The sequence below is a fragment of the Nerophis lumbriciformis genome, linkage group LG01 (genome assembly GCF_033978685.3).
Source record: "Nerophis lumbriciformis linkage group LG01, RoL_Nlum_v2.1, whole genome shotgun sequence".
Lineage (NCBI taxonomy): Eukaryota > Metazoa > Chordata > Actinopteri > Syngnathiformes > Syngnathidae > Nerophis > Nerophis lumbriciformis.
Genome location: NC_084548.2, coordinates 65,266,563 through 65,281,396, shown reverse-complemented (window position 1 = coordinate 65,281,396; position 14,834 = coordinate 65,266,563). Strand labels below are relative to the sequence as shown.

General features: G+C 38.6%; 2 protein-coding genes across 5 annotated transcripts in view; one reads left to right on the top strand and one right to left on the bottom strand.

Annotated features, from left to right (window-relative positions):
• Nucleotides 1–8,024, bottom strand: part of LOC133571666 (major histocompatibility complex class I-related gene protein-like) — a 58,649-nt gene extending 50,625 nt beyond the window's left edge. Inside the window, exons 1-2 of one of the 4 annotated variants that reach the window (XM_072914458.1) lie at nt 7,961–8,024; nt 6,833–7,104 (exon numbers count right to left, since the gene is read on the bottom strand). In XM_072914458.1, the coding sequence (XP_072770559.1) occupies nt 6,833–6,887 (55 nt within the window). In that variant the 5' untranslated portion in view covers nt 6,888–7,104; nt 7,961–8,024. Of the gene's footprint in view, nt 1–6,832; nt 7,793–7,960 lie in introns of those variants that run through there. The other 3 variants (XM_072914460.1, XM_072914459.1, XM_072914461.1) reach the window with 3 other exon arrangements.
• The window catches only part of LOC133571748 (THAP domain-containing protein 6-like), a 40,438-nt gene that overhangs the window by 1,025 nt on the left and 24,579 nt on the right, over nt 1–14,834 (top strand). The window contains exons 2-9 of the mRNA XM_061924248.1: nt 3,657–3,849; nt 3,966–4,079; nt 4,354–4,564; nt 9,317–9,390; nt 10,331–10,473; nt 12,060–12,090; nt 12,414–12,495; nt 13,713–13,821. Coding sequence (XP_061780232.1) covers nt 3,657–3,849; nt 3,966–4,079; nt 4,354–4,564; nt 9,317–9,390; nt 10,331–10,473; nt 12,060–12,084 — 760 coding nt within the window. The 3' untranslated portion in view covers nt 12,085–12,090; nt 12,414–12,495; nt 13,713–13,821. The remainder of the gene's footprint in view (nt 1–3,656; nt 3,850–3,965; nt 4,080–4,353; nt 4,565–9,316; nt 9,391–10,330; nt 10,474–12,059; nt 12,091–12,413; nt 12,496–13,712; nt 13,822–14,834) is intronic.

The following is a 14,834-nucleotide window of genomic DNA, read 5'->3' as shown; positions in this document are numbered from 1 at the left end:
AGTTTGCGTATCAGCTCCATGTAGGAGTGTGTGATGCTGTTATCTACCTGCTGCATAGTGCTCACTCTCACCTGGATGGTGGAAGGGGCACTGTGAGGATCATGTTCTTTGATTTCTCCAGTGCCTTTAACACCATTCAGCCATTTCTGGTGAGTGACAATTTGCTGAGAATGGGGTCAGTTCATCCATTGTCTCCTGGATCACTGATTACTTGTCTGACAGGGCCCAGTTTGTGCGACTGGGGTGCTCCCTGTCGGATACTGTGGTCAGTGGTGTAGGTGCTCCACAGGGGACTGTCTCCTTTCCTGTTCATCCTGTACACCTGAGACTTCCAGTACAGTTCCAGGTCCTGCCACCTGCAGAAATACTCTGATAACTCTGCTGTGGTCGAGTGTATTTTAGAGGCACAGATATTGGAGTACAGTACACTGATCGCTGACTTTGTGGAGTGGTCTCAGGCGAACCATCTGCTCCTTAATGTGGACGAGACCAAGGAGCTGGTCAACGACTTCAAGAAGAAAATGACCCCTGTGGAGGCCACCAACATCCAGGGCCGGGAGGTGGCAGTAGTGGGGCAGTGCAAGTACCTGGGAGTCAACTTGAACAGCAGACTGGACTGGAAGGACAACGACAAAGCTGTATACAAGAAGGGCATGAGCAGACTCTTTTTCCTGAGAAAGCTTAAGTACTTTAATGTGTGCAGCAAGCTGTTGGAGATCTTTTATCAGTCTATTGTGGCCAGTGCCCTGTACTTTGCAGTGGTTTGTTGGGGGAGCAGCACCAGCAAAAGGGACTTAAACCGGATTAACAAACTGATCCGGAAAGCCGGCCAAACTATTGGCACGCAGTTGGAGGCGTTTTGCGTCAGTGAGGGACAGGAGGACACTGGACAAACTGCTCGCCATCATGGACAATCCTGCCCACCCACTCCACCTGACAATTGAGGCACAACGGAGCTCATACTCCAACAGGCTCCTTCAGCTTCGTTCCCACAGTGTTCGATTCAAGAACTCCTTCATTCCGCATTCCATCCAGTTGTATAATCACTCGCCATACAGCAATAGATGATATCTGTCTATTACCTGACCGCTTCTATGTTAGCTACCTCTCTTTGTTTATAATGTTTATTTTCTGCTGGATCTACTCTCTATTTTATGCTGCCCTTTTTTTGCTGCAGCTGTTACATATACTGTAATATTGTACATGGTAATTGGGATTTGTTGTATATTATATAAAAATATAATGCAACATAATATCAGTATATGTTATATACTGTATATATAGTATGTAAATATTACGTATGTTATATTTTACATTGCTACTATGGAACATTTTTAGTCTACTTTATACCTTTTCGCCCTCTTTTTGTGTCCTTGGGTGCATTATCCTCTCCATCCTTACCCTTTCCATCCTTTATAACAGCTACTATGTGGAACAATTTCGCTTGTGGATCATTAAAGTTTGCCTAAGTCTAAGTCTAACAGACGTTTTTTTAGGATTTGAAAAGGTATTAAACGCTTGAAAGATGCGGCTAATAGGAGTCATTGTTGCAGTCTTAAAGACCTCTAAAACAACTTCAAAACCCTCCATTAATGTTTTATATTCACACTGCAAGTAAATATACAATGGTAATAACAGACATGTTTATAACTATGTAATATGTTCAATATTTACCGTATTTTGGTCATTTTAACCATAGACATCTTATAAGTAGACGCAGCATTGGCTGCTGTGACGCGAGAAATTCGGCCGCCATCTTGAAGTGGTGATGAGGAGCCGGCGAGCAGCCTAAACTGGCAGTTGACAGGTGGTGTTCAGCGTTTTCCTGCTCAAATGAGCGGACTTTTGAAAATAAGAATCGAGGGATTACTTTTCACAAGTAAGATTTAACATTAACGTACTATTGGTTGTATTTTGTGAAAAGAATATTACCACAGAGTTGAGAAGGAGCAAAGATCTTCAATAGAACTGAAATTGTAGCCGCTAGCAAACAACTGTATGACCATAATAGAATTGCTTGTCAATGAAATTAATTACATTTAAAAATGTCATACTTTAATAACATAAAGTTGAAATAAATGATGAAGGTAAAGATTGTAAAAGCCAACAGGGGTAAAAGTTAGGACCACAGTCCAGATTGTGTAGGGGGAGGGTAATATACGTTAGCTAACGAGACAACATGATGGACAGTGGCTATACAGTATTATACAAGTCTAGCTTTCCAACCCAATTTTGTGTAGCCCACCTTCGTGAAATGTGTGGGACAAAATATGTGATAAACAGGAAAAGGCCCTGCCACACTTACCTGATACCTGGAATAGGGTAATTTTTGGGATTACTATTGAACTAGGGCTGGGCGATATGGCCTTTTATTAATATCTCGATATTTTTAGGCCAGGTCACGATACACGATAAATATCTCGATATTTTGCCTTAGCCTTGAATGTACTTGATACATATAATCACAGCAGTATGATGATTCTATGTGTCTACATTAAAATATTCTTGTTCATACTGCATTAATGTATGCTCATTTTAAACTTTATTGCAGAGAGGGAAATCACAACTAAGTCAATTTACCAAAACTGTATTTATTAAAGAGTTATTAAGCAGTGGCACAAACATTCATGTAATTTCAAATCAGAAAGTGCAAGATTGTCAGACATTTTAAAACAAGCTATTAGTGCACTTTTGTGCATGATGTCACTACACTAAATGAAAGTGCACTTTTTGTACAGAACGCCACTACAGTAGTTTAAAACAAATAAACGGCACTTTTGTGCATGATGTCACACAAGATATTTCAATAACTGTCAATAAAATAGCTGCATAATTAATTAGTGTATAATAGGAAATCAAATAGTGTTTGTCCTTCGCTATGTGGTAGGTTACTGCGGACGTTATCTCCTTCTGTTGTTGACTATTTTTTTTCATACGGTGTTGATTTGGAAATGGTTGCTTGGGCATTTTGTGGGTGTGGCACCGAACGGAGATGTTGACATACTGAGTTTCAAAGCACTCTTCATTCTCTAGCGGGTGACTTTTCAAATTATGCCACAAATTAGCAGTAGGTGCTACTTTTTGTAGCAATGCTTTTGCCTCATACTTGACATATTATGGTTGTCTGTTCAATATCTTCCCGCTTGAAGCCAAACCACCGCCAGACGATGGATCCCCTGCTGTTTTTCTTGGGAATTAATTATTCCTTCATTTGTTGACAGATTTGCACCTTCTCTCTCTCGTATTACCACTCGCACCACTCCACTAGCATCACAGCTAACGTTACCATGCCGCAACCTCTCTGCTTGGCGAGGGCGTATGACGTTGCACGTGCGACAGTATGTCACGTACACTGTATGTAAGAAGGTGCGCTTGTTCTATGTCTCTGTGTGAAGGAGAAACAAGAAAAAGTGAGAAGAGCCTGTAGTGTAATGCCCGCAGCTAAAAGCAATTACGTGAGAACGTATACTCGAATATCACGATATAGTCATTTTCTATATCGCACAGAGACAAACCCGCGATATATCGAGTACATTCGATATATCGCCCAGCCCTATGTTGAACTACTAGGCTATGTGTTCACCCGGCTATGAACTGAGACTTGATAAATCATATTCCATAAGCACTGACCTAGATTACATCTGACACTTTTGAAGGTTTCCCAAAGACCTAGATGTGAGGAAGAAGTGGGAAGTGGCTTTGAGGAGGGAAGGATTCACTGCAAATGATTATTCAATTGTCTGCAGTCAACATTTCAAGCAGACTGATTTTGATAGGACGGGTCAGATTGTCCGACTATGTGATGGTTTTATTCCATCCCTCTTCAGCTTTCCGCTTCACCTTCAAAAAGTAGGTGTATCATCATAAGGCTATTAGCATTCATACATGTAAATATTCTATTATCAAACAAACGTATCCTTTTATATATTGTATTATGTATTATGCAGAATGTTTCTTCATTTCAGTTGGTAAAGGCCAGGGCTACGTCTACCTCCAGAAGAGCTGAAGAAAGCCTGTCCTTGGTCTCTAAGGATTCCCCAGAAATTGCAACCTCACACCCACAACCTCAGCTTAATTATGTGAGTATTTCTACTTTAAACATCATATCATAATGTTCCAGGATATATTAAAATCTCACTTGTTTTGCTGCCACTCATATTAAACATACTCACAAATAACTGGCTTTGACAGGTGATGACTATAAGAAAAAATGTGGATGTGGGCCACTAGTGGTGTCAAAGTGATGTTTGTGAAGTGAAACATTACTCAAACCATTTTCATCCCTCTTTCTTTCTACTAGGACCATGTCTAGTGAATCATTACTCAAACCATGTTGGTCCCTCTTTCTTCTAGGATCATAGCTATGCCTTTCCTGCTTCTCCTACCGCGCTTAAGGCCAAAGTCAACAAACATTTGGCAAGAGTGGAAAGTCTGGAGCAAGAGAAGAAGAATGCCATGTCCAGAGAAAAGAGGGCAAAGACCACAGTCAAGGGTGTTTTGGGGGATTTGAGGGACAAGAACCTCATTAATGAAGAGCTCAGTGAGAAGCTTGCATTCTACTCAGGTAAGACAATATTAGCACTTTGAAATTCATGTACATGTTATTGTTACTCTCTTTATTAAACTCCTTGGTTATTATAGACTTAGATCATCATGCCTGCAGTGTGCAGATTGTATATAGTTCTCTGCAAACCGATGAAATGTTCTATTTTGTCTTCATTATTTTGTCAGAATGCACCAAAATGCTTCATTTGTATGTGAAAATCACAAAGAAATCTTCTGGGGGAGGATGACGCCCATACAGGGGTTTGGTTTACAAACTTTCAGCCCCACCTAAAACAAAATTCACCAGCCGCCACTGATTATGATGCATTCTCATTTTAGGCAAAGTATAAGACAATACTTTCTTAACAGTATAATTGTAACCAGGAATAAATCTTCAAGTGACAATATTAAAATACTAACATTGTTGGGTAAGACAGAATTTGGTTTTATTCTAAATCCAGTGAAACAGATGGGTGGTTTTAGCTGATATAAAGACTTTCAGGTGTTTATATATATGTTTATGTTTAAGTATTTGGCAGACGCTTTTATCCAAAACGACATACATAAAAAATACATATAAAACAATCACTGCAAACATTATCATTTAAGGGAAGAATGTAATACAAAATATCAAGACAGAATAAACTCTCTGCTGCTGCAGCAACAGAGATACAGTCTATAGGTCCCTAAGATATATAGATATCTAATGTATTCATACATTGTTTATGAAGCATGTATATATAACCTAATCATATAGTTTCTTCAACTTAAAAATAGCTTACCGTTTTTTCCCCCCTTCTCTGGGATTATATTCCCAGTTTTGATCTCGGACGTCTGGTCACTTATAGCATATAAGAATATTCTATTACTGTTAAGCAAACTATGAATAATAAAACATGTGTCCTTTATCATAGCTATGACAAAAAAACGCGTGAAAATCAGTGGTATTCAGTGAGGTAAGATGAATTAAATGCGCTGACAGTTAATAGCCCCTGCCCAATGAATTGCACTGAGTGGAGCGGATCACCACTCCAAGATGGCGGCCCCGCGTCTCGTCAGCGCCAGTAGGCAGTAGCGCTCCATGCTGCGTCTACTTATAAGATGTCTATGGTTTTTACCATTTTCGGTACTGATTTCGTCCACGCATTTATTTCCGTTTCCATAGCACGTCCGACTTCTGGCAACAAATGTGTGTTCGTCTTCTAATCATTACAGAATTGATAACAGACAACTATTTTTGGACAAATGAGGATTCACAATCTTTTTTAATCTGAATATACTGAGGATGAACTGCTGCTGCTTATAGAAGCGAGCACAAAGGAAGGGTGAAACGTTGGAGCAGATGGAAGCCGAGAGAGTAAAGTGGGCGTGACTTGACGCTGCAAATTTCGACATAAATGGAGTGCTTACCCAAAATAAGCCGGAAAAACCGTCCCTGGCCAGCTGAACCAAACGCACAAATGTGCATCGAGTGAGTCACTATAATATTGATCATGATACACGTAGCACGTCATGCGTGTTATTACAACTACAGTACATACACTGTCTGGCTAGCTGTGTACAAACAACATGAAATAATACTTTACAAATACTGTAATATGATTGTTCATGTTTTTCACTCAGTACAGATTGGTGTCCAACGGCAGTGTTGTGTATTACAAACTCAAAAGTGTATTGTGTTGACGTAGAAGCTAGCTTATCTCTTGCCGTGGTTAGCTTTTACGGCTTATACCATAGCATGGCGATGTGTTAGTACGCTAGAAAAAAAGAGTTCTTCAGTGTTCGCTCTTACAATAACAAAGTTGCTACAGTTTGGTTATTATACACGTTACAGAACATAAATTAAAGTATTGTTGACAGTTTTTGAATGCATTTTTAAAGTGATTTAGAGGTGCAATGGATTTTTCCCATTAGCTGCCTCGCTAGCCAACAAGAACGAGCCGTTTTTTACATGTTAGACTGCAAAAAAAAATATTTTGTCTTCTTGTCTCTCATAATGATTGTGACCAATATGCAAAAGGCAGTTCTCCTTTAAAGTAAACACAAAAAAAATGCTTGATATCACAGAAAATACATTATTTGTATACATATGTAGTGCATATCATCGTTTATTATTTGTTTACATTCTCTTTGAAAATGAAACCAAAAAAAGGGACTAAAATGCACTTGTTCATAACCACTCATGTTGGGTCAAAGTAAACAATGTCAACAATAGTCATGAAAATAAAAACAGTGTCATAATAGGTTTAAATTTAATAAATATTCTGAAATATTAGAATGGACTTACCAGGCAGTCCGCGGTGTATTTGCACAATTAGCATTGATAACAAAAGCAAGTTCATTATCTGCTGTCACAAGTGCAGAATGAAAATATTTGTTAGCTAGCAACTTAGCGAGACAAAGAAAGTGACAAACTTACCTGGCGATCGTTGTTGTTACAACTGTACACCTGAGCAAATGACAATTCACTTCCTCAATGTGTTCACATCAGGTAAAATATGATGTGAGTACTGTCACGTGACTTAAAGACACGCCCTCCTTGGAGAGTATTGAGGAATGCTTCATGTAGAAGAGGAACCGGAAATGATCATAATCAGAATCAGCTTTTTTAGCCAAAAATGTTTAACACACAAGGAATCTGACTTGGTATGCTGTGCTCTCTTGTTCAATGTAAAATAATAATTTTAAGAATGACTGTGTGGAGTTTGCATGTTCTCCCCGTGACTGCGTGGGTTCCCTCCGGGTACTCCGGCTTCCTCCCACCTCCAAAGACATGCACCTGGGGATAAGTTGATTGGCAACACTAAATTGGCCCTAGTGTGTGGATGTGAGTGTGAATGTTGTCTGTCTATCTGTGTTGGCCCTGCGATGAGGTGGCGACTTGTCCAGGGTGTACCCCGCCTTCCGCCCGATTGTAGCTGAGATAGGCTCCAGCGCCCCCCGTGACCCCAAAGGGAATAAGCGGTAGAAAATGGATGGATGGAACTAAAAATACAAACAAGTACTTAAATAACTAATATGTGCAAGGCATTACTTTATTTACGTGCCTCCTTGAACTAGTGCCCTGGTTACCATGGCAACCCCACCTGTCAATCAATGTTAAGTTGAGGTTTGAATCCGCCCATTTTGGTCTTACTTTTTTGCATTGCCTCAACAAGTCACTTCCTGTATGGACTAGCTAGCAACATGCCAGCTTAGCTATGACAATAACGCCATTTGTCATTTAGGATTGTGTTGTTAGCCGCGTAATGTGTCTTTGATGGGAATGTACACACCTAAAAGGGTGGATAAGTCACACTAACAAGTGAAATAAAAACAAGACTGTGGATGACAGGAATGAGGAAACAACTTAACTAGACGCCACTTTGACGGCGCTAAGTGAAAGTAAAAACACAAAGTGACAGCAGGTTCTCACCTGAGCCCAAAGTTCGGCTTGGTTCTTGATTTGAAGAAACAAGGTGGCGGTTCTCTTCCCTGCCTCCCTTCCTACCTGTACCTGACTGGCACCTACTGGCCTCGCCCACTAGCAGGGTTCTTCTTCTTCTTCCTCTTCCTGTTTTACGGTGGTTGGCATCCAACTTAATGGTGCATTACTGCCACCTTCTGTTCTGGAGTGTGGGTCTGACACTTTCTTTAAGAAGTAGAAAAAGAAAACAACAGACTGCTACGCTCCCGCAAACTGTGATGCTTTTTCGCCCTAAAAATGGAGGATTTGATTTCTAAAATAAGGAATTTTTCAAGACTGGACTTTCAGTCAAAGCAAGAAGTCATTAATACTGGGAGACCAACGCCAGAGCTGCCAGATTTGATTCAAACTTTTGGGGTCCGAGGACAGGAAATAACACGTTCATTTCAAAAGGATTGGTATACTGGAAAAGAATGGCTTTGTGGCTGTGCTACAAAAAACGTATTTATTGCTTTCCCTACCTTTTATTTTCAACGAGTGACCGTGTTTGGACCCAAATGGCATATACTGATCTGAAAAACCTGCCAAGAAGCCTCGAAAAATATGAAAGCTCGTCTGCCCACATTCAAGGTCAGATTTCTTTCAAAACGTTTGGAATATCACGTATTGATCTGGCTCTAAATGAACAACGGAGACTAAATATCAGCATTCACAATGCCAATGTAAAGGAAAATCGTGAGATATTAAAAAACCTGATAAACGCCACTTGCTTTTTGGGGAAACAGGAGCTTGCATTTCGTGGCAATTATCTCAATTGAGAAGGAGAAACTTTCAAAACTAAGAGAAAAAGGAGGACTTCTACAACAAAGTCATAGTGTTAGAATAATTATGTATAAGTTATCACACAACTCTTATGCTTAAAGGCCGTTGCTATAGTTATTATCAATTGTGCTGAAGTTGTACTTTTCTATCTGTGCAAAGGCACACAACTTGTAATCTTCCATTGCGAGTTGTCTCGTATCAGCAGTTTGTTTCCAGACCCTGCCTGCTGACAGCCAAGGACGGACATTGAGTACCTCAACGCAGATCAAACAGAGATAGGGTGAAATCACGAGTGTCAGCATATTTCCATTCTGAATAATCATGTATTGTGTCTAGTGGGGCTGCTTGCATTACCACTCCCTTCAGAAGCAGCCTCAGTGATGTTAACTAGGGACCTCCCGAATAAATAGAGGAGCACGTGGGACTGTACCTTAGAGTGTAGGGTGAAACTGCAACTGAGTGTGCAGCCCAATATGTCTCTGCTCATGAGCAAAATTCAACTCTGTCTCTGCTTGATTCCTTGTTTCTTGTCACGTTTAATAGTTTGGTGTTTGAACCTGACACATAGAGATCTTCGTCCAGAAGGAAAGGCGAATGGACTTCATTTACAAGTAAAGGTAAGATAAACTGTCTAGTGCAGGGGTCCCCAAACTACGGCCCGCGGGCCAGATGCGGCCCGCCATAGTCCAAAATCCGGCCCGCGTGAAGTCCTAAGGTCTAAAAAAAAATAAAAAAATTATTATTATCATTATTATTTTTTAAATATATATATTTTTTTTTAAATCTTTCCTTTCTAATCCATTTTCCACCGCGTGTTACTCTCGGTGTCTCCTAGCCGCTCAGGCTTATCATATTGTCTAAAAATGCATTTTCCCATCGATAACGTGACATCATTGCGCTTGCGCCGCAGTGTCGGGCGAGCATGCAGCAAGTGCGCGCTCTTTCAGTCAATTAGTGCTTGAGGAATATATTATATTTATATTTACAGCCCGGACCCCGGCCTAATTGTTTTAACCCAAGTCAAAAAGTTTGGGGACCCCTGGTCTAACTGTGTTAATTGTGTGCCAAGTGTGTTGAAATGTTTTATTCTAGCATCTTACTGTGTGTTTTTGTGATTTTAAGCCGATGCCATTGCATCATGCTGTAATGTTTGTAAATTTGACTTGTGAGTCAGTGACTTAACTCATACTGTATGTTTGTAAATCTGATTGGGGGTCAGTGGCTCCCCAACCTCAAACCTCACTGCACGTCACTGAAATCTAGCATTTATAAATCTATGTAGAGTAAAGCAGCTCTAACAGTGTAGTTAAAAGTGGCTGTTAAGTCATTCCTGCCAGCAGTATGGAGATCAACTCTACATTGTGTCAATCAGCAGTTGCCACTTTGATCCTAAATTTGGCGACTTTCAAATCCTCTTGGCGTCTTTACTCAATTAAACAATGCAGAACAAAAGTGATTCAAATCAAAACAAATACAAATCAACAGAAGAATGTTCGTTTGCATTTCGCATCAAACTTAGCTTCTTTTTTTTAACTCCCTTTTTATCGCTCCTATGAGACGATGACGTCATCTAGCGACTTCTGGCGACTTTTACAACAGCCAATAGCTACTCTCCTTACTGAGGAGGTCATGACACTGTTCAGCACCAGACGTCCTCCAAGCACCGCCTCACCATTTCCACCATGTGGAGCCAAATTCAAGTGAGTAAGGTTGATATTCCAATGCTTGTATTCTTCTTTAATTAGTTATTTTCTCACTAAGCAGGGTTTTACAGTATGATTGATGTTGATTATGAACGTGTTCAAACATGTACTGTCGAGTGACATTGTCTAGTTTTATGCTAGCAGTGCAGCAGCAATATTTATGTCTTCATTCAGGTAACTTTCACCCATATAACTAACTCTGTGTTTATTGTGCTTGTTACTAGTGGTAATTTCACCTATATAACTAACTAACTGTGTGTTTATTGTGTCTGCTACTAGTGATCATTTCACCCATACAACTAACTAACTGTGTGTTTATTGTGTCTGCTACGAGTGATAATTTCACCCATATAACTAACTGTGTGTTTATTGTGCTTGTTACTAGTGATCATTTCACCCATATAACTAACTGTGTGTTTTTTGTGTCTACTACTAATGATCATTTCACCCATGTAACTAACTAACTAACTAACTAACTGTGTGTTTATTGTTTCTGCTACTAGTGATCATTTCACCCATATAACTAACTGTGTTTATTGTGCTTGCTACTTGTGATAATTTCACCCATATAACTAACTAATTTTGTGTTTATTGTGTCTACTACTAAAGATCATGTCATCCATGTAACTTACTAACTGTGTTTATTGTTTCTGCTACTAGTGATCATTTCACCCATCTGATAACTAACTGTGTGTTTATTGTGCTTGTTACTAGTGGTCATTTCACCCATATAACTAACTGTGTGTTTATTGTGCTTGTTACTAGTGATCATTTCACCCATACAACTAACTAACTGTGTGTTTATTGTGTCTACTACTAATGATCATTTCTCCCATGTAACTAACTAACTGTGTGTTTATTGTTTCTGCTACTAGTGATCATTTCACCCATATAACTAACTGTGTGTTTATTGCGCTTGTTACTAGTGATCATTTCACCCATATAACTAAATGTGTGTTTATTGTGCTTGTTACTAGTGATAATTTCACCCATATAACTAACTAACTGTGTGTTTATTGTTTCTGCTACTAGTGATTATTTCACCCATATAACTGTGTTTATTGTGCTTGTTACGAGTGATCATTTCACCCATATAACTAACTGTGTGTTTATTGTGTCTGCTACTAGTGATCATTTCACCCATGTAACTAAATGTGTGTTTATTGTGCTTGTTACTAGTGATAATTTCACCCATGTAACTAACTAACTGTGTGTTTATTGTTTCTGCTACTAGTGATCATTTCACCCATATAACTAACTAACTGTGTGTTTATTGTGTTTGCTACTAGTGATCATGTTGCCACCTGTCTTATGGGTTAGTTTTAACAAGTAAATGGTCGTTTGTTTAGTATGCTAATGATCGCTAATTAGCATGTATGCTAGGTGTTTAGCTGTGGACTAGAACTTGGTCAGTCTTAGTTAAGTTGTAAGTTTACTTACTTACAGTCTTAGTTAAGTTGTAAGTTTACTTACTTAGTCTTATTTAAGTTGTAAGTTTACTTACTTACAGTCTTAGTTAAGTTGCATAAATGTTTATTAAGTGAATTGTGACTCCAGAATATCTACTATCTTGTTTTTCACAGACCCCAAATGAATAGAGTGGACTAACAGTTGGTAAGTTAGTTTATATTATACTGCAACAGTAGACATTATCCAGCATGTGATAGATATTATCTTAACTTACTTTATTAAACAGCATTAAATGTGAGCCACATTAGACACATTAGCAGTAATTCATGTTGCCAGAAGTGATTGATAAATCATCTTTGCTCACAGTTAGCATGTCTTCATACTATACCAGCTGTTTAAAAAAGTATTAACTTTCAAGTAATGTTTCTATTTTCTATAAAAACACCACTTTTTAAGCACATTAATAGGTAAATATGTGTTGACTGTTTTCTTGGTCATTAATGTTTTCTCTTTTTATATATAAACAGAACATGTTGCTGCATGTCTTGTTTAGCCGAGAGCAGAATGTCAGGCTGTGTGATCCAACACTTGATGGCTTCCTAAAAGAAGGTCAGTCTTAGCGTCAAGATAAAACAATGTTACAATCAAGATGAGGGGTGTCCTGAGCCAATATTCATATTCAATATTGGTCCAAAATCAGCAACAAAACATGTATCAGATGATTTCAGCTTGCATTAAACAATGTTGCAGACTAAAACTGCACATTTGTCAGTCATTATAAACAATTATCACGTCATTATTGTTGTACAGCATGTACACACACACAAAGTCCCCAAGGCAGAAGCTTAATAGAAAGTATCCAGTAACAAACGTGTTCGCATCATTCAACTTACTGCGTCATGAGCTTAATTTAAAGAATTATTGTGGCCGTTGGATGTACGCCAAAAACAATATAACTAATTAGCACTCCACTTCAAAAGCATACATTTGGTTAGTGCTTTTGATACAAACCATTGTTCTCTTAAGTAATTTCACTCGGCCAATAATTTTCTAACATTCTACCATAAAAAAAATAAAAGTATGTACTTTTTTGTTGTAAGTTTAGTGTTTTTCATACCCAACATTGTTCTGTGAATAATTTCACTTGATCAAGCTTTTTTAAACATTCCACACTATAAAATAATAAAAGTATGTTCTATAATTTGTGCTAATATATCAGATTAATATCAGTGTCAATTTTGTTTTAGTTCTAGTCTGACAATGCATTTTAGTGTAAGTCATATTTTAGTCATTTAATTTGATTTAGTTTAAGTGTAGGTAGTCAACATTTTAGTACACTAAAATTATAGTCAATTTAGACAAAAGTTGAAAGGATAACGCATCTTTGAAGTTGACTCTGAATCTTCCGAGTCACATTGAGCAATGAAGAACTTGGTAATCCCTGACCATCAACATTTATCTTCACATTTAATTTAAAGGTTGTAACGGGAGCATTTACAGTTCCAATTAATGCTTGTGCTTTGTTCATATTCTTTAAAACACATCATCCTTAAACTCAGCATCTGATGTTACTATTATTCTAAACTTCACCATGTGTAACACTCCGGAGTAAAGCAGCTGTTGCTGAAGGAAGTCCTAAAAGACCATGCCATGATGCAAAAGCGATAGGTGGCACCAATGAAACAAAGAGTAACACATTTAAAGGGGTCTGAATATTTTTCGTACCCACTGTACTTTTCATCACCTCCATTTCATGCACAGTGTTGTGAGTTGCTCTATTGTCAGAGGTTGGTCACTTAATACTGCTGATCAATGTGATCTTGTAGGCTGGAACCAGTGTCCAGCAGCATCTGAACATCACCACCCAAAGCTGTCAGCCCTACCTTCTTGCTGAGGGAGCAACAACAATCACACCTACTTCCTTGTGACTGACAGGTACGCACTTCCATCTATGGCAACAGCTTCTGTGAGAGCCCCTTAATGAACTCTTTGAAGCGTTTTATGTCTTTTGGTACGTCATATAATTGATAAGTGATCATTTAGGCTTTCATACATAGCTTGTTCACTCTGGTGAAGTCCTTCAATGCAAGGTATTGTTGCAGGTTTTGTTTAGCTAAAAAAGATGACTTCCAAACAGAATTTTCTGAAGGTTCTCCCAAAATAGTGTAGTGAACCAAAGACACCCACACTGTTCACGCTCAAGAATTGTCTCTTAATCCAACTCTTGCCTAAGTTTTAGATGTGAAGAGTTAATGCTCATTTAATTCCCTGACATATTTTCACACAGCTGAGAACTTTTCAGTTGATGTGATGCATGACATTTTGGAAGGGGTGGCCCAGTATGAATTGAAATTATTGTTCACATATGTCAAAGAACAAAATGTTGCATCGGGTGAAGTCAATTTAAGAATACAATGTTTTGAGTATGGATTCATGGAGAGAAACAAAAGGCAAGAAGCTGTGAATTTAGGTGGAGAGTTCAATGATTTTGGACTGAATGTGTTTTAGTCATGAGGAATATTCCCCTCATATTTGGAGATTTAATATACTCTACTGACCAACATTGGAGTTTACTTCTTTCATTGGTATGGACAGCATACATTGCATTTTCACCAATTTTATCACAAGGACTTGTGTGTATATTTAAAACATTTGACTGTGGAACACCACAAATTGTTCAAGATGTTGTATCCTCAGAACATTTTTTTTTTTACCAATGCACCATTTTCTTGTCCATCATCCATGTTGCATCCGGAAAGTAGGACCTGGACTTTATAGTTAGTGCACGCTATATGAGGGAAAGCTCAGTTTCCCCCAAGAAACAGCTCAATTAATTCACAACAGTCAATCAACAAACAGAAGGCAGCTATGCTAGCGGAGCCTCGAAGCGAGGGCAACTCGAACATAGAAATGTGTACGGTGTGTGGTCATTAAATATGTATTCTGAT